The following is a 27,944-nucleotide window of genomic DNA, read 5'->3' as shown; positions in this document are numbered from 1 at the left end:
TTTTTTTTGTACACTGGCTGCTGCATGTCACTTGCCAAATGTTTGACAAAGGCTTTAAAGCTGCCTAATTTTTTCCTACCCTTTTTTACTCAGATCAATATTTTGGTATAACATGTTATTTGGTACTGAAGAAACCATGCACCATTCTAGAATATAACTAAACGGAATAGAGATTTACATTACAAGACAAGAATGAAAAGTACAAAATAAAATTTAAAAACTAAAATATGACAGTTTGCACAAAATGTGTTGAACTCTATTATTTTAAAGCTTAGCAGCTTTTTAGCAAGTCCTGTGTTACAAATAATAAAAAAAGAAAAGTCGAGGGACTTTAAATGCAGTATATATATATATATATATATATATATACACACACACACACACACACACACATATAATATGACTATGTTGCTGAGTAACTAACAGTTGTAAAATTTAACAATACCAGTACCATTGAAAATTCTTTACTACAAAAATTAAAAACAAATGATAACAAAACATGAAAACCACATATGCATGAATTATCCTCCATATAATTCATGAGGATATGACATGTGCTATCGTTTTTTTTTTAATTTTGTGGCAGATGTATTTTGTTGAATTTATTGTGGGAGTCTCCAGGTTGTTTCCAATAAAGCCCTGTGTTACACGTATGCACAGCTAGTGGGGTGATTGGGCTAATAAAACATAAAACTATTTGAGCCAGGAATTTGCACATGTTCATTTGTTTTTAATTTTTAAAGTGAACTTTAATCTGCAAAAGGATAATTTTAAAGTGGAACTAAAGTAAAAAAAAAAAGAATTGTATTGTGCCATACATGTTCATTTTGTTCTGTAAGGTAGACAATATATATTTTAAATATAAAGTATACTCTGCATATATATATATATATATATATATATCTTAAGCATTTTTATTATCATTTTGACTTAGTCATTTGAAAAGGAGCACACAAGCCAAAAAAATGTGGGCACCCCTGATCCAAGTCTTCTAAACAGGCCCTGGTTTGGAGTATAAATAACTTGGGAAACTATATTGTCATTATATATACTGTAATAAGCTACAGAGTGTCATTTTGTAACATTCTCAATGAACAGAATGTGCCGTGGATCAAAAAAAGGTTGAAAAACAATGCTCTTTATGATAAGAGATATATAGTGCACCGAAAAACACATTAAAAAGGTTCACTAATAAACACAAATCAAATAATAAACCTCCGAAGGATCATTGTCACACCTGTTATGAATTGTCCACTAAGATGTCATGTTTATCTCTATCTGACAGATGACTTTACTCCCTTTCTTACTGACAATGGGTACAATTACATGAAATTTACATTAACATGACACGTGGCAGTTTTTGATACAAGTCACCTTTATGGAAACGCTGTACAGCTTTACAGACATGCTTATAAATCCTAAAGCCCTCACCTCATCACCCCTCATCTATGTCCAACAAGTGATGGGAACAATCCTAACACCAAATCTGCTGCCTGCTGTATTCTCAGTCCCTGGTAAAATTCATCTATCTCTTAACCCATCCCAGATATCTTTATAATCACACCAATCCCCACCCATAATGGAGTATGGAGGGCTCAGTGAAGGAAGTGGTAAAGTGTATAAAAGTCTGATGGGGTCACAGAGATCATAAAAAGACAACTCCCCGGCCTCATAATCAAGATAGACCCTGACTCTTTTACTGGAGATATTGTAAGGTAACCAGATTTTATTTGTGTCATGTATTACAGTACAGTCATTGTAACACCTGTACAAACTCCAGGACTTCTTATTATTACCACTTGTTGACTGCTCTCCTCTCCTGTCTATACTGGGATAACACATCCCTATTATCCACCAAACTAATTTGGGGACATCCACTTCCGAGTATTGTCGCCCTGAGGAGAATCTCCTGCTGCCTAATACCAGACTAAATACTGAAACGTCCCTGGTGTTTCTGGGCAATTCTGCTTCCTATCTGACCAGGATGCAGTTCTCATGTCATCTGATAGCTGTAGTTTATTATGAGCAGTATTGACATCCAGTAATATGTCTGCAGCTTCCTGTATATTGAAGCATGCATTTACCTCTTTTATCATATCAGATAACCCTGTGTGTAATGTGTGTGATATCACACTCACATCCAGAGATCTTCCATCATGGAGGAGCTCCTCATGTCTCTCCCTGTCCTCATTATCTCCATCCTCAGTATCACACAAGTCCCATGTGTGTGATTCCTGTAGGACAGTCAGTGGGTCAGTCATGTTACACAGCTCCTCAATCTGACCCATCTTCCTGGACAGCTCGGCGTACTTTATTTCCAGCTGTTGGATCACCTCCGACAATGGTAGTGAAAGCTACTCTTCCTGCCTGGAGATCTCACTCAGGACTCTCTTCTCCAGGTCTTCCAGCTGTCTCCTGAGGTCTCTGAACAGGTTGGTGACTTCTTCTGTTAAACCAGATGATTTTTCTTGTACATTTCTCATGTCTTCCTGCAGACTTTGGACTTTTTTCTCAGTCTTCTCTCTGTCTGCGGCCAGTTTTTGCAGAAAATTTCTTAGTCCGTTTCATCTTCTCTGCGGCCTCATGCAGCATCTCCACCTTGTGTCCCTGGTGATCTCCATCCAGCCTACAGGACACACAGATACAGGCGGCATCCACAGGGCAATAATATTTAAGGAGTTCCCTATGCACGGAGCATTTCCTCTTCTCCATGGAAGTGGTGGGTTCAGTTAGGACATGTTCTGGTGACTTGCTGTGGACTCTCAGGTGATTATCACACAGAGAAGCCTCACAATGCAGACAGGATTTAACAGCAGGTACAGGAGAGTGAATACAATAATCACAGAAGATTCTGGTTTCTTGCTGATCTGGCAGATTAGATCGGAAAGTCTCCACTATATTACGCAGTGTTATGTTCCTATGGAGTGCAGGCCTATCCTGAAACTCCTCTCTGCATTCAGGACAGGAATAACCTCCAACCCCCTCCTGTGTATCCAGCACATGATCAATACAGACCCGGCAGAAGTTATGTCCACATCTCAGCATTACAGGATCTGTATAAATGTTCAGACAGATGGAACAGTCCAACTCCTGTCTCAGATCAGCAGACGCCATCGCTGACAGCAGAAGAGAGAAATGAAACTTAAAGAGAATCGAGGAGAATTCACATTCTTCTATACAGGGTTGGACCGAGCTAATCTCTCAGTCTGTAGCTACAGAAATCTACAAAGAGAGATATGTAAACTCATCGGGGCAAGGTCCTCTCCTCCTGTGTTACTGTCTGTATCTGACTGTCATTTGCAACCCCCTTTCTAATGCACAGCACTGCGTAATATGTTGGTGCTATATAAATATTGTTCATTATAATTATTAATAATAATACTGTATTATGAATTGCAGACTGTGCACTGCACTACAGCCTGAAGGGAGGCTCCAGGAATAACAAAGTAAATAGAGCTTTCAGACATCCACATCCCCTCCTACACATGTAAGAAATGTACACACACACATAGGCTATCAGAGGTACGGAAGGCACCGGATTTATTTAACCATAAAATCTCCCGACTTGGCCGATTGGTCTCATGAGCAGCAAACAAAAACACACAGGCATGGAATCTGGGCCCCATGACCTATTTTTCCTACCAGTCATTCCTGACTTTTCACAAATTCTATATAGATGGCTGGCCCTGTTGCATGACACTGGGACTGTAACATTGGCTGATTTGTTTGTACATATTGCTGTTATGACTCTTCACCTGGGAGCTGCTATTACAGGAGCATGGCTATGGCCCATCCTTGTCCCCGGGTGCCTCAGCATCCCTGATATTTAAATGAGGGGGAAAAGCCTAAAGAAAGAAATCTGAAGCAGCTACAACATCTAATACTTAGGCTAAGTAAATTGCAGTACATAGATATATAGGAGGGGGATTAGATTAGATATACATAAAATACTTATCTTTTTGGCCACTAATCAGCTGAATCTTTGCTCTCCTGAAAAGCTCCAGATGTTGCAGTTTTTCAACAACTCTAAAGCTGCGTACACACTGCCAATTTTTGTCGTTGGAAAGGATCTTTCACGATCCTTTCCAAGGACAAGGGAGTGCACGATGCATGAACGGTGCTGTACATACAGCACCTTTCATGCTCTATGGAGAGGGGAGGGGGAGAGCGACGGAGCGGCACCCTGCTGCGCGCTCTCCCCTTCTCTTTCATTATGATCGGCTGTCGTCCATCGTCCGTGGATCCGGCAGGTCGGTCGTCCGGACGATGGACGACACTGACTGTACACACGGCAGATTTTCGCCCGATAATTGGCCGATGCCGATTATCGGGCGATAAAAATCTGACGTGTGTACGTAGCTTTAGTGTCCTGTATTGGCATAGAAGTCGGTGGGAGGAATCATAGCGCCACCAGGGTGAGAAGACCATCATATCATAAGACTAATCATAGACTCCCATTTTGTAGAACTATCCATGGGAAATGTAACAAGTAATCTGCTTCATTATGGGGGATGTGTGAACATCCTGTACAACTAGTGTAGTTTCTCTTCTACTCTAATGTGTTAATAGGAACAAGGCAACTGGCCACCTGGGGAGCTGTGAAGAGATTCCCAAGATTTTAAGGCCATAAATTGTTTAGGAACATCAATCACTCAGGATTCCTAAATAGTCACTTATCACTTCAAACCTTTAATTTCTGTACCACCTACTTTACTTTGTATAAATAACACTGTTTTTCTAAATAAATCAGAATAGCAACTATCAGACCTGGTGTCTGTTCTCTTACAATCATAATATTAACCTAACAGCTGACGTTTTCTTTAATGAAAAAATTTCTTCCTTGACATTTGATGCCGAAACTTCTGGGATGGACAGATGTCGATTCGACCAGCAACTCGCTAACTGCATTAGAGCGATTGGAACATGACCCAGCTGGCAGGTTAAGTCTATATAGCTTACCGGGGTTCTTCCCTTGCTACGCAGTGCTAAGTTACATTGTCTAGTAAGTCACAAGCTCCATCTCTCAAACCTCAGATGTGTACACATGTGTGTGAGATCTGTATATGTATGTGTAATTTGTACCTGTGTGGGTATGAGTCCAAAATTTCCTTAATCCTTTCCTCTTAACGAACCTGGTTGCCAGGAGTGAGGTTGGGTACAATTTACTGAGGAAGAGCTGAAACACAAACCAGGGTGAAGCTAGCAACAGTAAATAGATAGTAGAGGCAGACACTCCAGCGGTAGCAAACCCTCATTAGGTTGGGTCAGATACTTCCCAACAGCTGCATGTTTCTCTGTAATTAACTAATACTTTCTTTTTTGTTCCTTTGCACCCAGATAGTTATTAACTTTTTTTGCCTTTGAGAACATGCAAAGATGTTGGACGCATCTTACACATGGAGGAGTAAACTCTCCCTGTACAACCAAATATTGCATGAGGTACTAAATGGATGGATTCCAAGAAAAGGTAGTACAATAATATTACAGTATGTGGATGATTTGCTTCTGTGCTGTGATGATGGGGAAACGGCTGGGAAAGAAACGGTTTCCTAATCTAAGACAGGTAATAAAGAAAATTAAAGTAAGCTGTAAAAGTTGTATTTTTAGCAAACATTTGATAAATGGGTCGAGTAGGGTACAACTGAGAGTGGATACCAAACACCTCCTTAATAATTATGTATTAACTTAATTAAAACACTTCCAATTTGTTAAAAGATCATGTCCAGGGTATGAAAGAACTGAAAACAGCTTTATTGTCAGCTTCCACTTCCCCTCCCAGAATACAAACCATTTTAGCTTTGCTGTCATAAGAATGCTGACCATGCTACATGAGTATGAAAACAGTGAGGGACCATTGGCATATTTCACATGTCAGCTAGATGATGTATTAAATGGATCACCAGGTTGTGTTTGAGCACTGGCAGCATGTGCATTATTGCTGGAAAAAGAAGCAGACTGTCTTGGATCACACACTTACTTTATATATGAAATATTAAGCATGATACAAAGCATTTGTCAGCAGCTAGACTGGCTAAATATGGGGATGTTTTACTTACACCTACCAATTTAACAATCAGAAGGTGCAATATATGAAATCTTGCTACACTCTTTCCATGTGTTTAGGGTGCCTCAAGAAAGTGAATGCACATGATTACTATGAATTTATACAAACTGAGACACAGGGATCAGCAAATATATAATCCAACTATATATGTAACTAATCCCGATTTTAAGTTGTTTTTTAGATGGTTCCCGATACCTTACTGAGGATGGGTAGCCACTTACCGGATATGTAGTGGTAACTGATGGCGTATTAAACAGAGTTTACCTTCTGATGTGTAAGTTCAGGAAGCTGAATTGTAAGTCTTGATAGAAGCATGTACTCTGGCCAAGGTAGCAGAGATACTGTCTGGACAGATGGATGCTATGCATTTGGCATAGCATAAGACTAAGGTCCCTGCATGGCATTTACAGGTAAGCCAACTAGCAATGCCTAACTAATGGGAGAGCTTATTGCAGAACTACAAATTCCTGAGGTAAACATTGTAAAAGTGCAGGCCAATACAAAGCTTCAGACTCCAGAAGCACAAGGTAATGTAAAGGCAGACGAGGGAGCCAAACAAGCTGCTTTCCTGCCAATAGCACCTATAAGCACCATGTTATCTGACATTATTGATAATAAAGGGCCCATGAACTTGGAAGTCCTAGCAAAATTACAGGAACAGGCCTCAGAGAAGGAAACAAAAACTGGATAGAGCTGGGGACAAAAAAAGACAATACAAATGTTGCATGGTCAGATCCATTGCTTGCCCCGCTCATTGTACCCCATGATGGCTCATCTTTTGCATGGAATTGCTCACTTAGGTAAAAATGCAATGTCTATTACAGTAAAGAAGTACTGGATAGATCATGGATTTACAGCCTTTGCTGCAAGATATAAGATTTCATGCTTACCTGTTCATGCCATAAACCTGACCAAGTAGTAAAGACCACTAGTAGACACTCACCTAGACCAAGAGTACCCCTTCTACCCCACTACTTCAAATAGATGTTATACAGCTTTCAAAAGTGGGAACCCTTAAATATGTGCTTGTGTGTGTGTAGACATGTTTTCTGAATGACCTGAGGCCTGGCTGATAGCTAAAGTTAATGATAAAACAGCATAAAGGTAATGACTTGAGTTTGTCTGCAGATTTGGAGCCCTAAGGTAAGAGTCAGAACAAGGATCCCATTTCAATAGGGATGTCCTATCAGAAATGCCTTAAATATTACACAAGTCTTCCACATTCTATATAATTCTCATTCTCAAAGCAGTGGAAATGTGGAGAGACTCAATGATATTATAAAAAATAGAACTGCCAAAATTGCTGCTAAAGTTGAGAAACATTGGGCTGCATGCCTGCCTATTGTATTTCATTCAATATAAACAGCTAAAAAGAATTATAGGCTCTCACCTTACCTGAAATGTGGCCCCTAGAACAGGACTGTACTTTACCCAACAGCTGAAAGCACTTATGCTGATATGACAGGTTATGTGGCCCTTTTGCATAAATGTCTAAATAAGGTGCATAAACAAGTGTTGGATTCTATTCCAGATCCAAATGCAATCTCTGGATCCCACAAGCTCAAGCCAGGAGATTGTGTGGTGATAAAAACAAGATAAACCTTGGAACCCAGGTTGATTGATCCATGATCCTTACCGAGTACTCATTTTTAGACAATATGGAGTAAAAAACACATGGTCCATATAACCAAGCAGTATGATTTGTATGTTATCATGGTTATCCTGGTTAAATCCTGATAATTGGTTATGGGAATTGAGATTTGAGGATTAGAGAGGGACTCCCAATTATGTTTATAAGAACAAGATACCCACCTAGTTCTCTGACCTCCAGATGCTGAATGGCTTTGCCCTGGGCAGGGTGTCCGCAACAGGTGCCATGCCTAAGTAGGTGTCTGTATGGTCAGTAGAATGACCAAAAGGGAAGAATGGGAAGGAAAAGACTAGCATGTCATATCATAGCATAAGAATTATCATAGACTCCATTTTCCATTTCCATGGGAAATAAGACAATATGCTTCATTATGTTGGGTGTGTGTGAACATCCTGTACAACTGGAGTAGTTTCTCTTCCAGAACATCCTGTACAATTGGTAGTTTTTCTTCCAGTCTAATGTGTTAATAAGACTAAAAGAATGCAGCAACACTATCCTGTCCTAATAACAAGTTTAAATAATAATAAAAGTTTAACACACCCTATTTAATGTACAGCACAGCATAATATGTTGGCACTATATAAATCCTGTTTATTATTATTATTATTATTATTAATAATAAACTACATCTCATGCCAAGACCAAATAAAAAAAAAACTATGGATCTATCCTTGGATGGAAAGAGAGCAAAGCCTCAAATTCGGTGATATAGTAAATAATGAAATTTCTAGCTTATAACGTTTAATGCCGCCTTCCATCCTCCAGCCTTACCCTCCATTCAATCTGCCCTCCAACCTTACTCCTGGCTCATATCCTGGAATGAAATTTCTTACCCTGATTTCACTGTACCCTGTGAGACTCTCAAAATGTGCATTAAAGCTGCAGCAGTTCAGATTGAGTTCCCTTCATTTCCTGTCTGGAGAATGTCCAGCATCATCTATTCCTTTCTTCCCCAGTTTGAGGGTCCCTGGCCCTGCCTCTTGCATTTATTGGATTTCATGTCTGTCAATCAGGTAAGCTCTGCATGTTAGGTGGACGGTGCCTAGGGTAGTTTGCACACAATTGCATCCAGTCTAGGATTACTCACTCGTTAAGACCGATATTCACCTATCAAGGCATTTAGATACGTGTATGAATCTCTGAGACCACCACTGGTTGAATTTTGACTGTGTGCTCTGAGAGGACTTCTCTGGGAGAGAGTTATGCTGATTTTTTAAGAAGCGCTGTCCCACCAACCATGATTTACCTACCTTGCTTTGAGAAGCACAGCGATGACATCACTGGGTCTACAATAAGGAATGTAAAGCAAACAGAAAGGTTATAGTTAATAATTAAATTGGCATGTTAAGGAGGGGTATGGGAGAAACCAGGGAAAGCAAAACTATGAGCAGATTCAGCCTCAACCTGGTCAAAACATTGCTAGACTTCCAAATTTTAACACATCAGTGACATTGTGTATTGTTTAAGATTGTGAATGAATACAATATTAGTAGCTTCTAGCTGTGTTTTTGCTGTATGAACTAGAGATCTCTAGACAGCTTATCTCCCATACTGGGCTTCTTCCTGGTGTTTCCCTCCAGTCTCCCTCCCTGAACCGCCTGCCGCAGCTTTCTCTGGTTCCAATGCTGCCAATCATGGTCTTCCTACCTCCACTGTGGGCAAGGAAATGCCCCCCCCCCCCCCNTTTTAAGAAGCGCTGTCCCACCAACCATGATTTACCTACCTTGCTTTGAGAAGCACAGCGATGACATCACTGGGTCTACAATAAGGAATGTAAAGAAAACAGAAAGGTTATAGTTAGTAATTAAATTGGTATGTTAAGGAGGGGTATGGGAGAAACCAGGGAAAGCAAAACTATGAGCAGATTCAACCTCAACCTGGTTAAAACATTGCTAGACTTCCAAATTTTAACACATCAGTGACATTGTGTGTTGTTTAAGATTGTGAATGAATACAATATTAGTAGCTTCTAGCTGTGTTTTTGCTGTATGAACTAGAGATCTCTAAGGACCCTCAACTCCAGGCAGCTTATCTCCCATACTGGGCTTCTTCCTGGTGTTTCCCTCCAGTCTCCCTCCCTGAACCGCCTGGCGCAGCTTTCTCTGGCTCTAATACTGCCAATCATGGTCTTCCTACCTCCACTGTGGGCAAGGAAATGCCCCCCCTCCCCCCCAAAACAACTACACAAGTCACATGGGTGATAGTTACCCAGCTAAGTGAGCTTATTTCTTCCAGGATATATATATATGCCTAATGTTTACCTTTACCAGACACCCAATGTATGAATATTAGTTACATTTAGTTAGATGATTAGTCAGTTATATCTAGCTGTAGTGTAACAGGTTAGGCAATCAGCTAAATGACAAAAAAAAGGGAGCAGTTGAAACTAATGGTTAACTAAGTGAATATACAATAAATACAGAATAGAAGAGATCAGTAACATTTACAAAGTCAGCTATGAGCACCAAATAAGAAAATGAACTGAATACAATGTAAACTCTATGGCTTGGACAGAATACCATGCACTTACAGAGCATGGCCACTAGATGGCAATATAGCACAGACATTAGACCTGTTCAGCAGTAGTAGATTAGTGAGTCACCTCACAGAAGCTGATCTAAAAAAGTTTCCATGGTGATCAAACCTCTCACACTGAGGCCTAGACCAGCCATGGAAACCAAAGAGATGACCAGGAGGTAAGCCAGGCCTGAGGACAACAGGCCACCCCACTGGAAACAAGACATCTGGATAATAATTAGGAAGCTACTACAAGCAGTAGCTGGGTCTGCCAATAGCTCTCTGGATGCCCACATACCTGGCTGAAAATGGCTTGTCCAGCTACCTTTACCCCATCACATGTGACCTCTCTGGTCACCTCAGGAAGTAAAACCCTGGAATTTATACCCATTGGGCGTGTACATGGGCCCAAGGATTCATGGGAAACCAGTTAAAGGGGCCAGCACCCATATTGTGAGCAGGCCCTCTGGTACAGTAGTCGGTCACATTCCATTGACCTGGGGTATCGCCTATACTGCTAGAACTGATGAAGCAGCTTGGAAGGCTGTGGAACTTCTTCAATATTACAAGGACAAGACCAATTGTGTAGATGCCAACATTTGTAAGTAGTAAAAAGCACAAAACAAAGGCAGAGGCGCACCTGGGCCAGTCCGTGGGGTGTGGACAGGTATTGGATAAATATATTTAATGTACAGCTCTGCTTTATATGTCGGTGCTAAAGAAATACTGTTTAATAATAATATAGCCCATAGGGTGGTGGTGGGGGTTCTTCCTCCAGTAGAGGAAAAGCAACCATGTGACCAGAAGTTACTTGACCCAGGACAAGATTTGTGGCAGAGAAATAAAATGCCTAAATGCCCCTCTAAACTCCCACTCATATGAATGGGGGCACATGGAGCTTTTTTTTAGGAGTTTTTGAGCTTTTTGAGGAATTTTACCCCTTTCCAAATTTTGCAGGATGTGTTTTCTTTACAGTTCATTGGGACCGACCCAATGAAATGAATGGGAATTTCAAATATTCTGTGCAGACTTTTCCATACACTGTAGGGGGGTAATGGAGACATCTAGTGCAGAATACCTGAAGCAGGGTCAAAACCAGAACATTGCCGGACATTGTGATGGCAGCTGGAAATCAGAACTGTTCTGGTGAATCCTGGACAGCATATTAACCTCCCAAGCGGTTGTCCCGTGTGTGACTCAGGGTGGATTTTAAGTGCAAATCTGGAGTCACACTTGGGGTAATTTTTACCTTAAAAAAAGCCCACCTACTTTGCTCTGTCGCTGTCCCCCGGCGTCGTGCTGGTCCCCGCAGGGGACATGTCCGTCTTCTTTGATCTCCAGATGGCGAATGCAAGGATGTCCTACGGGGTTTCTCGGTGAGGGCAGTGCATACATCGGTGGGGCCGGGACTTACCGGCTGGGAATTCAAATCATTTTGTATTGGATTCAATACAAATAAATATATATTATACATTCTACTGTACAGTTATTTTACATGTTTAAATATTCTTTTATTTTTTTTAAGTTTAATAATGAATTTACCCATTGGACATATTTCAGTAGATCTATAATAAGAATTATAGGTCTACAATACGAAATAAATTTCCATGAAAAAAATTGTACTGCTTTTTGCACGCAATTCTGGACAGCATTAGAACGCTAGGGGGGTTAATCATCTCTCATATATGTATTTCATCTGTGTATTTTCCTATTTGCCTGGATTACACCTACCTAAAGCTAAAATCCATCCAAAAATACCAAAATAAAATGTATTGAAGCCAGTTTTTGCTCCTATAATCCAATAAAATCCAGAGATGTCCCCCACAGTACATTTTTGAAGTGTTAGATGTACTCAGTCCTATGGCCAGCATTAATAAATCTTCATCATCTGAGCCAATTTCATCCCGCAGCTCTTCTCTCAGATTTCTCCTATTTGCATCATTCTTGTCAGTATAAGAGCCGATTAGATCCTTGTGGTATTCTATACTCTCACTCCAGCCCTGCTTCATGAACCAACCACTCACTGATTATCATCTGATTAAAAAGCGTTTGACCCCTTTGAAATTTTCTTACACCAAACTTTCACTAACAAACGCTCTTACATGCTCAGACCATCTGCTTGGGTCGCTGCCTTCTGTTTTTGAGAAAAATAGTAGAGAGGAAAATGCGTAACTCTTAGTGCTTAGTCAGTGTATTGTTTGCCTACCCCAGAGGTAATATAAAAGTTTGCCGACCCCTGGTTTAAGCAATCACATATAAAGTACAAAATTACCAAATATATAATATAATACATTCACAATTTTTATCCTGCTTTTAGGTTCGCTGAGTCTGACTCGGGATTACCGCTAGAGGGGTTAATATGCCAGTATAGCATGGATTTTCTTTCAAGTAGATATTTTTATCTTAGTAAGATGGTTTCAAACTGAGGTGCAATTAGCTTCTGTGACAAATGGTCATTTAATAAGAGCATATGGATGGGAATCCCCAGTATTATCATCCTCTATTTAGAAGACAAGTACTCAATCTAGAACAACTTCCCACACTAATACACAACAAGCAATGGCTCTTTTTTTGTCTCCCCCACAACAGCCTGTACGTGTCTTATCTCAAAAAATGACAGAATCCAACTACATTGATAAAGGAAAGAAAAGTTATAAAAGTGACCATCAAGACCTAGACCAGGACTTAAAAAGAACTCCAGTAACCATTACTGACCTAGTCTCTATAGGTAATACTACCCTTCAACCTACCCCTAATAGTAATACTTCTTGTACAACTATTACCACACTACAAGACATAGCTGACTTTTGAGCACCCGGCGGAAACTGAGAGTGAAATGACAACCACTACAGCTCCCTTAAGCACAGTAATGAGCAAACCTCCATTTACCTTTGGGGCTGTACCCAAGGCATCAACTAGAAACACATTAGATGTTTTATGTTTGCAGCTTTTATCTCCCTTTTCCGAAGAAAAGTTCCCTGGGTCCCTTACCCTATCCTTTAAAGTATTAAATAATTTCTAGTAATAAACACATAAAACAAGGGTGGAAAAATAGTGACATTTTTTAAAACTCATGCTTATCTTTGGAAGATCCAGCAATGTCTAAATAGGATTCCACAACCATTTATTCCAATTCTGGCTGCTGCACCTTCACCGTCAGCTGCTGTCCCTGGCTGTCCTCTTGCTGAATTAGTTGAATGCATGTAAAAATTGACAGTAGCCCTTCCCACACGTGGTGAGGCTCCAAACATTACATTAAGCCGTCCCTGGCTGCCCTCTTGTGTGATTTGCTGAGGAATGAAGACATGCATTTTTTAAATGTTTTTTTTTTTTTTTTTACTAGTGTCCGCTATTAAGTGTGAAAACTTTGAAACTGTCACTTGTGTCATAGCGGACCAGACGCAATTGTTAAATGGTTGATGAGGTAGCAGATGTGTTATTATAGTTTTGTGCACATGTCTAGAATATTATTTTTGTCAGTCATATTTTGTTTGTGGGTACACGCACTGTAGTTACATTACCTTAATTTCACTGAACTTTCAGTTACTCTTACTATTATCTGCTTTGATCTGGTTCGGGATTGAAAACATTTGCCAGCTAAAAGCAACAAATTTTTAAGACATTCAATCTAGATTCTGTGTTAATGGTCTCTCTTCTCTAACCTAAGAGAATTCTAGTAAACCAGACCCAATGTGTGAAATATTGGTTTATATAGGTGATAATCAGTGATACCTAGTGATAGGTATCAGTGATATATACCCAGTTATATATATATATACACGAGTATCTCATGGGGCAACAACCCCCTAGACCCCCTTTCCTTTCACACCTTACAAATATCAGATCAGAACAATCGCTTCTAAAGTTTTATTGTTGATTTATAATGATATATAAACCATTACCAAGATTTGCTGACATATTCTTAATATGATATGTGATCTGTATTACAATGAAAAAAGAAGACATTTGAAGGGTTCAATATTAAACACAAATTAGTAATAAACCTCAGAGGGATCATTGTGACACCTGCTATGCATTGTCTTATAATATGACATGTTTATCTCCATCCGACTTTATTCTCCTTCTTACTGACAGTCAGTAAATTTACTGACATGTGAAAGCTTTTCCTTGCACACATTCACCAATATCCTATCAGCTTGATTCACATGTATTGGCCCCCAACCTTTTCCACCACAAACAGATCCGGCAATATAAGATACAAATTACCTTTATGGTTACTGCTTCAAGGACATGTCTATAAATCTCACATCTTCAAAGCCTCTTCTTATCCATGTCCAGCAAGTGATAGGAAATGTAATTTTTAGGGTTGGCACCACAGTGAAGGGTTCAGATAAATCATCCCCTGGAGACCCATGTTTCACTGACAGATCTGAAAGATGGGGATTCTATTCACTTTTTAGAGATTTTATCTCATTTCCTGTTTCATCTCCTTGACAGGAAGTAAGGGAAAATCAGCAAAATGGGACACAGGAAGCAAAAAATAACCTGATAAGAGTTATATTTGATTCCTTGTTTTGACTAAAACATCAGATATCAGTGTGATGAATACACATTTGTTACCCTAATAAAACAAAAAGCAAATGTTCCAGCTGTGGCAATCATTTCTTCCAATCCGAACAATGACACCAAATCTGCTGCCTGCTGTGTCCTCAGTCCNTTGATAAATTCTCTAAAATGTCTTACATCTCCTAATTCCCCCCAGATATCTTTATACTTCCACCATCCCCCAGCCATAACGCAGCATGGAGGGGCTCAGTGAAGGAGGTGGTGAAGGTGTATAAGTGTCTGATGGGGTCACACATATCATAAAAAGACAACTGCCCGGCCTCATAATCCAGATAGACCCTGACTCTGTTACTGGAGATATTGTAAGGTAACCGGATTTTATAACTGTCATGCATTACTGTACAGCTCCTGTAATACCTGTACAAACCCCAGGACTTCCTATTATCTCCAATATATGACTTCTTTCCTCTCCTGTCTATACTGGGATAACACATCCCGACTGCCCACCACTCTGAATTACTGACATCCACTTCCCAGTAATGTCGCCCTGAGGGGAATCTTCTGCTGCCTAATATCTGACTATAATCCTGAAATCTCTTTGGTGTTTCTGGGCGATTCTGCTTCTTATCTGACCTGGATACAGTTTTCATGTCATCTGATATCTGTAGATTATTATAAGCAGTATTCACATCCAGTAATATGTCTGCAGCTTCCTGAATATTGTAGCATGCATTTACTTCTTTTATCATATCAGATACCCCTGTGTGTAATGTGTGTGATATCCCAGCCACATCCAGAGATCTTCCATCATGGAGGAGCTCGTCAAGTCTCTCTCTGTCCTCATTATCTCCATGCTCAGTATCACACAAGTCCCATGTGTCTGATTCCTGTAGGACAGTCAGTGGGTCAGTCATGTTACACAGGTCCTCAATGTCATCAATCTCCATGGCCAGCTCCTCCTCCTTTATTTCCAGCTGTTGGATCATATCAGACAATGATAGTGAAAGGTGCGCTTCCTGCCTGGAGATCTCACTCAGGACTCTCTTCTCCAGGTCTTCCAGCTGTCTCCTGAGGTCTCTGAACAGGTTGGTGACTTCTTCTGTTAAACCAGATGATTTTTCTTGTACATTTATCATGTCTTCCTGCAGACTTTGGACTCTTTTCTCAGTCTCCTCTCTCTCTGCAGTCAGTTTCTGCAGAACATTTCTTAGTTTGTGTGTCTTCTTCTCTGCGGCCTCATCCAGCATCTCCACCTTGTGTCCCTGGTGATCTCCAACCAGCCTACAGGACACACAGATACAGGCGGCATCCGCAGGGCAATAATATTTAAGGAGTTCCCTATGGACGGAGCATTTCCTCTTCTCCATGGAAGTGCTGGGGTCAGTTAGGACATGTTCTGGTGACTTGCTGTGGACTCTCAGGTGATTATCACACAGAGAAGCTTCACAATGCAGACAGGATTTAACAGCAGGTACAGGAAAGTGAATACAATAAGTACAGAAGATTTCGGTTTCTTGCTGATCTGTCTGAGTAGATCGGAAAGTCTCCACTATATTACGCAGTGTTATGTTCCTATGGAGTGCAGGCCGATCCTGAAACTCTTCTCTGCATTCAGGACAGGAATAACCTCCAGACCCCTCCTGTGTATCCAACACACGATCAATACAGACCCGGCAGAAGTTGTGTCCACATCTCAGCATTACAGGATCTGTATAAATGTTCAAACAGATGGAACAGCCCAACTCCTGTCTCAGATCAGCAGACGCCATTGCTGACAGTAGAAGAGAGAAATGAAACTGAAAGAGAATCGAGTGAATTCACATTCATCCGTACAGGGTGGGGTTGAGCTAATCTCTCAGTCTGTATAAACAGCAAACATAAATATCGTATTATGGATTGTAGACTTTGTACTGAACTACAGACTTGTTGTCTTACTTCGCTCTTCATACTCCTATGTTCAGACTGACAGTGAGGTTGTGGTGCCGTTTCCTTATGCCAGAGAACCCTTGCTTCAGGGGAAAGGTTAAAAGTGCCTGCAGCCGCCCCATGAGGAATAAATGGGGGGTCGCAATAAGCCGTACCAATACTGCCCACCGCTGCCAGCTGTTGAATGTGCAGATGTTGGTTCTTTAGGTAACAGCTCAGTGGTGTGAGGTGCCCAGCGGAGGGACCTGTGTGGGATTGGTTCATACTGAGCCAATATGAACTCTCCCTTAGTGTGCATTGCGTGTATGTCTTTTCCCTTTTCTAAGTAAATCTATTAATGTCTACATTTATTTGTATTGTATATATATAATATAATTTGTATTATATAAGAAATATGATTAGTATCTAGTTTAAATGTCAACCTTACCCCTGAGGAAGCCCGCTTAAGTGAAATGTGTCGGGCAATACTGAAATGACAGCAACCAACTACTGGATATCAATATATCAGAAAATCATGCAGGGTTTCTATGGGGCCTATGGGCCAAGTACTAAGTGTTGTGTGATTTTAGCCTTTCTTGCGGTTTTGCCATATGTTAACTTTATTAAGAAGTAAACAATGTTTATGTGTTAGAAAGCCCTCTCTTTCTTTTCCTTACTCTAATTTAATATATTGTGCCTTGTTCTAGATTTCACTCTTGGTTTTGAATACCCCAGGCAATAATCTTTGGCTACTTATTTCAACCATGCAAGGAGAGAAGAGGAGAGAACAGTCTCCTTGTTGGGATTGGAGGATCAGGACAGCTTACCACCTGTTGAATTCTCATTTGGAGAATTGACACAGACTCTGTACTGCAAACTTTTACAAGCTCCTAAATATTACTTGGTAGGCAAGGTAAAACCTTGTTTCGGATTATTCCTAGTTTATCTTGCGTTCATAGGCCAGTTATATGAAACAATAGGTCCTCTTCCTCTTTGGTCTTTTCCCAGAGGTGGGTGGGTTTGGATGAAGCAGATTGCTGATTAAAAGACATCAGCATGTTATCTGCATCAGCACCATATGCTCAGTGGGCAGGGCCATGGATACCCCAGTTACCCTCTTCCCTCAATCTTCTCAGTTAGGTGATGTTGGCCATCATTCTGGTGCACTGATGGCATTTTGTGTCAAACAATAGGTACTGCAGGGGACAGAAGGATTTAAAATAAAAATAAAAAGCTAGCTCTGAGTTTCTGGGGGCAGCTGAGTAACATTGCATGCACAATGAGCACCATGGGAGGTAAAGCGTGCTGCAGCAGTGGTCCATCTGGTCTTACTGGCATCACATTCTTTATCCAACAGTTGGATTTTTAGACTCCGGTTCAGATGTTTACAGACCACAAAACCCCAAGTTGATCACTTAGTAAAGAAGATGACACATATTAGTAACTCCTTCTTCCTCATCAAATGGCTCAGCCTTAAGTTTCAATTGTTTCCTGATGGTGGGTGGAACCAAAAGGTCAGGGCTCCGAGTCCAGCCTAGTGTGCTCAGGCCCACCCCTGAATTGGCCTAGTGGCCATAAAAGTTTCCCAACCCCTGGTTTAGGCAATCACATATAATGTACAAAATTAAAAAATATATAAATATTATAATGTAATACATTCACAATTTTAATCCTGCTTTTAGGTACCCTGAGTCTGACTCGGGATTACTGCTAGAGGGGTTAATTTGCCATTATAGCATGGATTTTCTTTCAAGTAGATATTTTAATCTTAGTAAAATGGTTTCAAAATGAGGTGCAATTAGCTTCTGTGACAAATGGTCATTTAATAATAAAAGAGCATATAGATGGGAATCCCCAGTATTATCATCCTCTATTTAGAAGACAGGTACTCTAGAAAAACTTCCCACACTAATACACAACAAGCAATGGCTCTTTTTTTGTCTCCCCCACAACAGCCTGTACGTGTCTTATCTCAAAACATGACTGAATCCAACTTCATTGATAAAGGAAAGAAAAGTTACAAAAGTGCCCTTCAAGACCTAGACCAGGACTTAAAAAGAACTCCAGTAACCATTAATGACCTAGTCTCTATAGGTAATACTACCCTTCAACCTACCCCTAATAGTAATACTTCTTGTACAACTATTACCACACTACAAGACATACCTGACTTTTGAGCACCCGGCGGAAACTGAGAGTGAAATGACATCCACTACAGCTCCCTTAAGCACAGTAATGAGCAAACCTCCATTTACCTTTGGGGCTGTACCCAAGGCATCAACTAGAAACACATTAGATGTTTTATGTTTGCAGCTTTTATCTCCCCTTTCCGAAGAAAGGTTCCCTGGGTCCCTTACCCTATCCTTTAAAGTATTAAATAATTTCTAGTAATAAACACATAAAACAAGGGTGGAAAAATAGTGACATTTTTTAAAACTCATGCTTATCTTTGGAAGATCCAGCAATGTCTAAATAGGATTCCACAACCATTTATTCCAATTCTGGCTGCTGCACCTTCACCGTCAGCTGCTGTCCCTGGCTGTCCTCTTGCTGAATTAGTTGAATGCATGTAAAAATTGACAGTAGCCCTTCCCACACGTGGTGAGGCTCCAAACATTACATTAAGCCGTCCCTGGCTGCCCTCTTGTGTCTCTGCATTCAGGACAGGAATAACCTCCAGACCCCTCCTGTGTATCCAGCACACGATCAATACAGACCCGGTAGAACTTATGTCCACATCTCAGCATTGCAGGATCTGTATAAATGTTTAGACAGATGGAATCTCCAGCTCCTGACTCAGATCAGCAGACGCCATTGCCGACAGCAAAAGAGAGAAATGAAACTTAAAGAGAATCGAGGTGAATTCACTTTCTTCCATACAGGATTGGGCTAATCTCTCAGTCTGTAGCTACAGAAATCTACAAAGATATGTAAGCTCTTTGGGGCAAAGTCCTCCCCTCCTCCACATACCGGATATGCAGTGGTAACTGATGACGTTATTAAACAGAGTTTACCTTCTGATGTGTTAGTTCAGGAAGCTGAATTGTAAATCTTGATAGAAGCATGTACTCTGTCCAAGGTAGCAGAGATACTGTCTGGACAGATGGATACTATGCATTTGGCATAGCATAAGACTAAGGTCCCTGCATGGCATTTACAGTTATGCCAATTAGAAATGCCTAATTAATGGGAGAGCCTATTGCAGGACTACAAATTCCTGAGGTAAACATTGTAAACGTGCTGGCCAATACAAAGCTTCAGACTCCAGAAGCACAAGGTAATGTAAAGGCAGACGAGGGAGCCAAAGAAGATGCTTTCCTGCCAATAGCACCTATAAGCACCATGTTATCTGACATCATAGATAATAAAGGGCCTGTGAACTTGGAAGTCCTAGCAAAATTACAGGAACAGGCCTCAGAGGAGGAAACAAAAACTGGATGTTGCATGGTCAGACCCATTGCTTGCCCCGCTCATTGTACCCCATGATGGCTCATCTTTTGCATGGCATTGCTCACCTAGGTAAAAAAGCAATGTCTATTACACTAAAGAAGGACTGGATAGATCTGGATTTACAGCCTTTGCTGCAAGATATAAGATTTCTTGCCTTACCTGTTCATGCCATAAACTTAACCAAGTAGTAAAGACCACTAGTAGACACTTACCTATACCAAGATTACCCCTTCTAACCATCTACTTCAAATAGATGTTATACAGCTTTCAAAAGAGGGAACATTTAAATATGTGCTTGTGTGTGTAGACATGTTTTCTGAATGGCCTGAGGCCTGGCTGATAGCTAAAGTTCTGATAAAAGAGCAGCAAGGTAATGACTTGAGTTTGTCTGCAGATTTGGGGCCCACAAGTCTTCCACATACCATATATTTCTCAAAGTAGTGGAAAGGTGGAGAGACTCAATGGTATAATTAAAATTAGGACTGCCAAAATTGCTGCTAAAGTTCAGAAACATTGGGCTGCATGCCTGCCTATTGTATTGCATTCAATCTAAACAGCTAAAGAGAATTTTAGGCTCTCACCTTATGAAATATGGCCCCTAGAACAGGACCGTACTTTACCCAACAGCTGAAAGCACTCTATTCTCTGATACGACGGTTTTGTCGCCTCTCTGCATAAATGTCTAAATAAGGTGCATAAATATGTATTGGATTCTATTCCAGATCCAAATGCAATCTCTGGATCCCACAAGCTCAAACCAGGAGATTGTGTGGTGATAAAAACCAGATGAACCTTGGAACCCATGCTGAATGATCCATGATCCCTACCAAGTACAACACTGGCATCTGATAAACAAGAGCGGACACACCTGGATACACGTCTCTCTGCAAAAAAACACGAAACGTGTATAATATATATGTGTTGTTTACTAGTGGTGAGGGGCTGGGATGAGATTAGTCCAGAGTACTCCTTTTTAGACAATATGGGGTAAAAAAACATATGGTCCAGATAACCAAGCAGTATGATTGGTATGTTATCATGGTTATCCCAGTTAAATCCTGATAATTGGTTAAGGGAATTGAGATTTGAGGATTAGAAAGAGACTCCCAATTGTGTATATAAGAACAAGATACCCACCTAGTTCTCTGACCTCCAGATGCTGAATGGCTTTGCGGGCAGGGTGTCCACAACAGGCGCCATGCCTAAGTAGGTGTCTGTATGGTCAATAGAATGACCAAAAGGGGGGGGAATGAGAGAGAAAAGACTAGCATGTCATATCATAGCATAAGAATTATCATAGACTCCCATTTTGTAGAAGAACTTTCCGAGGAAATCTAACTTAAAAAAAAAAAAAGTAATCTGCTTCATTATGTCGGGTGTGTAAACATCCTGTACAACTGGAGTAGTTTCTCTTCCAGAACATCCTGTACAATTAGTGTAGTTTTTCTTCCAGTCTAATGTGTTAATAAGAAGAAAAGAATGCCGCAATACTATCTTATCCTAATAATAACAAAAGTTTAACACACCTACATCTCATGCCAAGACCGACTAAAAAAAAAAAAAAAAAGTCTATGCATCTATCCTTGGATGGAAAGAGAGCAAAGCTTCAAATCCAGATATATAGTATAATTTTATACTATAAATATTATAAAATAATAACATTTCTAGCTTATAACGTTTAATGTCGCCTTCCATCCTCCAGCCTTACCCTCCATTCATTTATTGGATTTCATATCTGTCAATCAGGTAAGGTCTGCATGTTAGGTGGACGGTGCCTAGGGTAGTTTGCACACAATTGAATCCAGTCTAGGATTACTCACTCATTAAGACTGATATTCACCTATCAAGGCATTTAGATACTTGTATGAATCTCTTAGAGACCACCACTGGTTGAATTTTGACTGTGTGTTCTGAGAGGACTTCTCTGGGAGAGAGTTATGCTGATTTTTTAGGAAGCGCTGTCCCACCAACCATGATTTACCTACCTTGCTTTGAGAAGCACAGCGATGACATCACTGGGTCTACAATAAGGAATGTAAAGAAAACAGAAAGGTTATAGTTACATCAGTGACATTGTGTGATGTTTAAGATTGTGAACGAATAAAATGTTAGTAGCCTCTAGTTGTGTTTTTGCTGTATGAACTAGAGATCAATTCCAGGCAGCTTTATCTCCCATAACGGGCTTCTTCCTGGTGTTTCCCTCCAGTCTCCCTCCCTGAACCGCCTGCCGCAGCTTTCTCTGGCCCTAATGCTGCCAATCATGGTCTTCCTACCTCTACTGTGGGCAAGTATATGCCCCCCCCCCCCCCAAACAACTACACAAGTCACATGGGTGATAGTTACCCAGCTAAGTGAGTGTAGGGGTCTGCCTTTTTCTATCTGCTTGCTGAAGTGTAACTTTGTAAATAGCAAATAAAGTTGTTGAAGTTTTCCTGCCCCTGATAGTGGCCTGGGAAACCCCATCAGGATATAGAGAAATGCAGGAAGTACAGGGACAGAGATGAGAACATGTGCTCAGCTAGGGGTAGGTGCCTGCATTCCTTCCAGAACACACTGACTGCCTTGTCTGTGTGTAGTGCATTATTATAATAATTCCCTCTGTATTCTCTGCCCTTTCAGTTATCTTTGCTGATCTGCACCCTCTGTCTAGTTACATCTAGCATAGGTTAGGCATCGGATGGCCCATAGGTAGCAGAGGTGCGGTTGCATTGGCAGATTAGTGTGCTTGCTAGGGTCTAAGTGGTAGGATCACAGCATACACAGCCCAATTGCCGGTTGGAGGATCTCCTTGCTGTTTTGAGGATCATCTCATCAGGACATCTTTGTTACAATCAACTCCAGAGGCCTTTGCAACTCATCCTGACACTGATCAGTACTGGAGGTATTTGTGGTTATAGACTGTATATATACCCGGGTATATCTGTGTACAATTCTTCTCAGGACTCTGCTATGTGCTTGTTACGTGTATTCATTGCTGTTTATTGATGGTATATATTGTTATTACTGTTTTGAGATATAAAGCTTACAAATACTCCAACAGACACAGACACCCAATGTATGATTATTAGTTAAATTTAGTTAGGCAATTAGTCAGTAATATCTAGCAGTAGTGTAACAGGTTAGGCAAATCAGCCAAATGACAAACAGGGAGCAGTTGAAACTAATGGTTTACTAAGTGAATACACAATAAATACACAAATAAATACAGAATAGCAAAGATCAGTAACATTTACAATGTCAGCTATGAGCACCAAATAAGAAAATGAACTGAACACAATGTAAACTCTATGGCTTGGACAGAATACCATGCACTTACAGAGCATGGCCACTAGATGGCAATATAGCACAGACATTAGAACTGTTCAGCAGTAGTAAATCAGTGAGTCACCTCTCAGAAGCTGATCTTGCAGTTTCCATGGTGATCAAAGCCTCTCACACTGAGGTCTAGACCAGCCATGGAAACCAAGGAGAGGTAAGCCAGGCCTGGGGACAACAGGCCACCCCACTGGAAACAAGGCATCTGGATAATAATTAGGAAGCTACTGCAAGCAGTAGCTGGGTCTGCCAATAGCTCTCTGGTTGCCCACATACCTGGCTGAAAATGACTTGTCCAGCTACCTTTACCTCATCAGATGTGACCTCTCTGATCACCTCAGGAAGTAAAACCCTGGAATTTATACCCAGTGGGTGTGTACATGGGCCCAAGGATTCATGGGAAACCAGTTAAAGGGGCCAGCACCCAGATTGTGAGCAGGCCCTCTGGTACAGTAGTGCGTCACATTCAATGGACCTGGGGTATCTCCTATACTGCTAGAACTGATGAAGCAGCTTGGAAGGCTGTGGAACTTCTTCAATATTACAAGGACAAGACCAATTGTGTAGATGCCAACATTTGTAAGTAGTAAAAAGGACAAAACAAATGCAGAGGCGCACGTGGTCCAGTCAGAGGGACGTGGACAGGTATTGGATAAATATATTTAATGTACTGCTCTGCTTTATATGTAGGTGCTATAAAAATACTGTTTAATAATAATATAGCCCATAGGGTGATGGTGGGGGTTCTTCCTCCAGTAGAGGAAAAGCAACCATGTGACTAGGAGTTACTTGACCCAGGACAAGATTTGTGGCAGAGAAATAAAATGCCTAAATGCCCCTCTAAACGCCCACTCATATGAATGGGGGCACATGTTTTTGAGAGGGTTTTTGTTAGGAGTTTTTGAGGAATTTTACCTCTTTCCAAATGTTGCAGGATGTGTTTTCTTAACAGTTCGTCAAGAAAACCCTGTGACAGGGACCGACCCAATGAAATGAATGGGAATTTCAAACATTCTGTGCAGACTTAGCCATACACTGTAGGGGGGAAATGGAGACATCTAGTACAGAATACCTGAAGCAGGGGCAACACCAGAACATTGCAGGACATTGTGATGGCAGCTGGAAATCAGAACTGTTCTGGTGAATCCTGGACAGCATATTAACCTTCCAAGCAGTTATCCGGAGTGTGCGGGTGGATTTTAAGTGCAAATCTGGAGTCACACTTGGGGTAACTTTAACCTTAAAAAAAGCCCACTTTGCTCTGTCGCTGTCCCCCGGCGTCGTGCTGGTCCCCGCAGGGCACATGTCCGTCTTCTTAGATCTCCAGATGGCGAATGCAAGGATGTCCAACGGGGTTTCTCGGTGACTGCAGTGCATACATCGGTGGGGCCGGGACTTATCGGCTGGAAATTCAAATCATTTTGTATTGGATTCAATACAAAAAAACCTTCATATAACAAATATATAATTATATTATATATATATATTATACATTCTACTGTACAGTTATTTTACATGTTTAAATATTCTTTTATTTTTTGTTCTGTGTTTTTTTAAGTTTATTATTAAGATTACCCATTGAACATACGAAATAAATTTCCATGAAAAAAAATGTACTGCTTTCTGCATGCAATTCTGGACAGCATTAGAACGCTAGGGGGGTTAATCATCTCTCATATATGTATTTCATCTATGTATTTTCCTATTTGCCTGGAATACACTTACCTAATGCTAAAATCCATCCACAAATACCAAAATAAAATGTAATGAAGCTCGTTTTTGCTGCCTTAATCCAATATAGTCCAGAGATGTCCCCCACACTACACTTTTGAAGTGTTAGATGTACTCAGTCTTGTGGCCAGCAATAATAAATCATCATCTGAGCCCATTTCATCCCGCAGCTCTTCTCTCAGCTTTCTCCTATTTGCATGCTTCTTGTCAGGATAAGAGCCGATTAGATCCTTGTGGTATTCCTTACTCTCACTCCAGCCCTGCTTCACAGAAACATTTACCCTGACCCACCTATATGCCTGTTAGTCCCTACCAGTCATTACTGAGCAGCCACACCTCAAATTCCCCACTGTCAGTGCCCAGCTATGGCTTCCTATCTGTGTATCCATCCCGCCAATTGAACTCTTCTTTAGTGATGCATGTCTGCTTTCTGGTGGTAGAGGTGGGCATTTCAAGGAGCCTTCCTTTTACCTATATGACCCTCACCTTACCCTGCACTTTTTTAGCTGATTGACCAGGACTTCTATAAAGCTGACATAAAGGTGGTCACCATGCCCATCTTGGTGCAGCGAATAGTAATTAATAACGTGAACATTTAGAGCTCAATTTTCCATTTATCACCACAATCTGATTATTCCCTGGTTGCTTCATGAACCAACCACTTGCTGATTATCATCTGATTAAAAAGCGTTTGACCCCTTTCAAATTTTCTTACACCAAACATTCGCTAAAAAACCTTCTTAGACCCTCAGACCATCTGCTCGGTTCGCTGCCTAATGTGTTTGAGAAAAATAGGAGAGAGGAAGATGCGTAACTCTTATTGCTTATTCAGTGTATTGTACCCCCAGAGGTAATATAAAAGTTTGCCGACCCCCCTGGTTAAGCGATCACATATAAAGTGCAAAATTACCAAATATATAATATACATTCACAATTTTTATCCTAGCGGGATTCCCGCTAGAGGGGTTAATATGCCAGTATAGCATGGATTTTCTTTCAAGTAGATATTTTTATCTTAGTGAGATGGTTTCAAACTGAGGTGCAATTAGCTTCTGTGACAAATGGACATTTATTAATAGAAGAGCATATAGATGGGAATCCCCAGTATTATCATCCTCTACTCCAGGTATAACAGGTACTCAATCTAGAACAACTTCCCACACAAATACACAACAAGGAATGGCTCTTTTTTTGTCTCCCCCACAACAGCCTGTACCTGTCTTATCTGAAAACATGACTGAATCCAACTTCATTGATAAAGGTAAGAAAAGTTATAAAAGTGCCCATCAAGACCTAGACCAGGACTTAAAAAGAACTCCAGTAACCATTACTGACCTAGTCTCTATAGGTAATACTACCCTTCAACCTCCCCCTAATAGTAATACTTCTTTTACCACTTTACCCTAATAGTAATACTTCTTTTACTTCTTTTACAACTATTACCACACTACAAGACATACCTGACTTTTGAGCACCCGGCGGAAACTGAGAGTGAAATGACATTCACTACAGCTCCCTTAAGCACAGTAATGAGCAAACCTCCATTTACCTTTGGGGCTGTACCCAAGGCATCAACTAGAAACACATTAGATGTTTTATGTTTGCAGCTTTTATCTCCCCTTTCTGAAGAAACGTTCCCTGGGTCCCTTACCCTATCCTTTAAAGTATTAAATAATTTCTAATAATAAACACATAAAACAAGGGTTGAAACACAGTGAGATTTTTTTTTTAAACTCATGCTTATCTTTGCAAGATCCAGAAATGTCTAAATAGGATTCCACAACCATTTATTCCAATTCTGGCTGCTGCACCTTCACCGTCAGCTGCTGTCCCTGGCTGTCCTCTTGCTGAATTAGTTGAATGCATGTAAAAATTGACAGTAGCCCTTCCCACACGTGGTGAGGCTCCAAACATTACATTAAAGGTCTCTGAACAAGGTGGTGACTTCTTCTGTTAAACCAGATGATTTTTCTTGTACATTTCTCATGTCTTCCTGCAGACTTTGGACTCTTTTCCCAGTCTTCTCTCTCTCTGCAGTCAGTTTCTGCAGAACATTTCTTAGTTTGTGTCTCTTCTTCTCCGAGGCCTCATCCAGCATCTCCACCTTGTGTCCCTGGTGATCTCCAACCAGCCTACAGGACACACAGATACAGGCGGCATCCGCAGGGCAATAATATTTAAGGAGTTCCCTATGGACGGAGCATTTCCTCTTCTCCATGGAAGTGCTGGGGTCAGTTAGGACATGTTCTGGTGACTTGCTGTGGACTCTCAGGTGATTATCACACAGAGAAGCTTCACACATCAGACAGGATTTAACAGCAGGTACAAGAAAGTGAATACAATAAGTACAGAAGATTCCGGTTTCTTGCTGATCTGTCTGCGTAGATCGGAAAGTCTCCGCTATATTACGCAGTGTTATGTTCCTATGGAGTGCAGGCCGATCCTGAAACTCTTCTCTGCATTCAGGACAGGAATAACCTCTAGACCCCTCCTGTGTATCCAGCACACGATCAATACAGACCCGGCAGAAGTTGTGTCCACATCTCAGGTTTACAGGATCTGTATAAATGTTCAGACAGATAGAACAGTCCAACTTCTGTCTCAGATCAGCAGACGCCATCCCTGACAGCAGAAGAGAGAAATGAAACTAAAAAGAATCGAGTGAATTTACATTCACCTGTACAGGGTGGGGATGAGCTAATCTCTCAGTCTGTATAAACACCAAACATAAATATCGTATTATAAATTGTTGACTTTGTACTGAACTACAGGCTTGTTGTCTTA

The 27,944-nt window shown here is 40.7% G+C and overlaps 1 protein-coding gene, 1 long non-coding RNA gene and 1 pseudogene across 2 annotated transcripts; all 3 read right to left on the bottom strand.

Moving 5' to 3' along the window:
* Window positions 1-1,357: 1,357 nt before the first annotated feature.
* On the bottom strand, window positions 1,358-3,114 carry LOC140330471 (E3 ubiquitin-protein ligase TRIM11-like; annotated as a pseudogene).
* A 10,971-nt stretch (window positions 3,115-14,085) lies between these two features.
* On the bottom strand, window positions 14,086-16,555 carry LOC140330469 (E3 ubiquitin-protein ligase TRIM39-like). Its single transcript, XM_072410610.1, has one exon. The coding sequence runs from the start codon at window positions 16,526-16,528 to the stop codon at window positions 14,942-14,944; it is 1,587 nt and encodes a 528-aa protein (XP_072266711.1). The 5' UTR covers window positions 16,529-16,555; the 3' UTR covers window positions 14,086-14,941.
* A 4,473-nt stretch (window positions 16,556-21,028) lies between these two features.
* On the bottom strand, window positions 21,029-23,987 carry LOC140330470 (uncharacterized). The gene is made up of 3 exons (XR_011920747.1): window positions 23,706-23,987; window positions 22,100-22,135; window positions 21,029-21,328 (listed from the first exon to the last, which is right to left on the bottom strand). It is a non-coding gene; the product is annotated as an uncharacterized lncRNA (long non-coding RNA).
* Between the last annotated feature and the right edge of the window lie 3,957 nt (window positions 23,988-27,944).

Source organism: Pyxicephalus adspersus, chromosome 5 (assembly GCF_032062135.1).
Source record: "Pyxicephalus adspersus chromosome 5, UCB_Pads_2.0, whole genome shotgun sequence".
In the NCBI taxonomy this organism is placed as follows: domain Eukaryota; kingdom Metazoa; phylum Chordata; class Amphibia; order Anura; family Pyxicephalidae; genus Pyxicephalus; species Pyxicephalus adspersus.
Note: the sequence above shows the minus strand (reverse complement) of the source record. Positions and strands in the feature narration are given on the sequence as shown.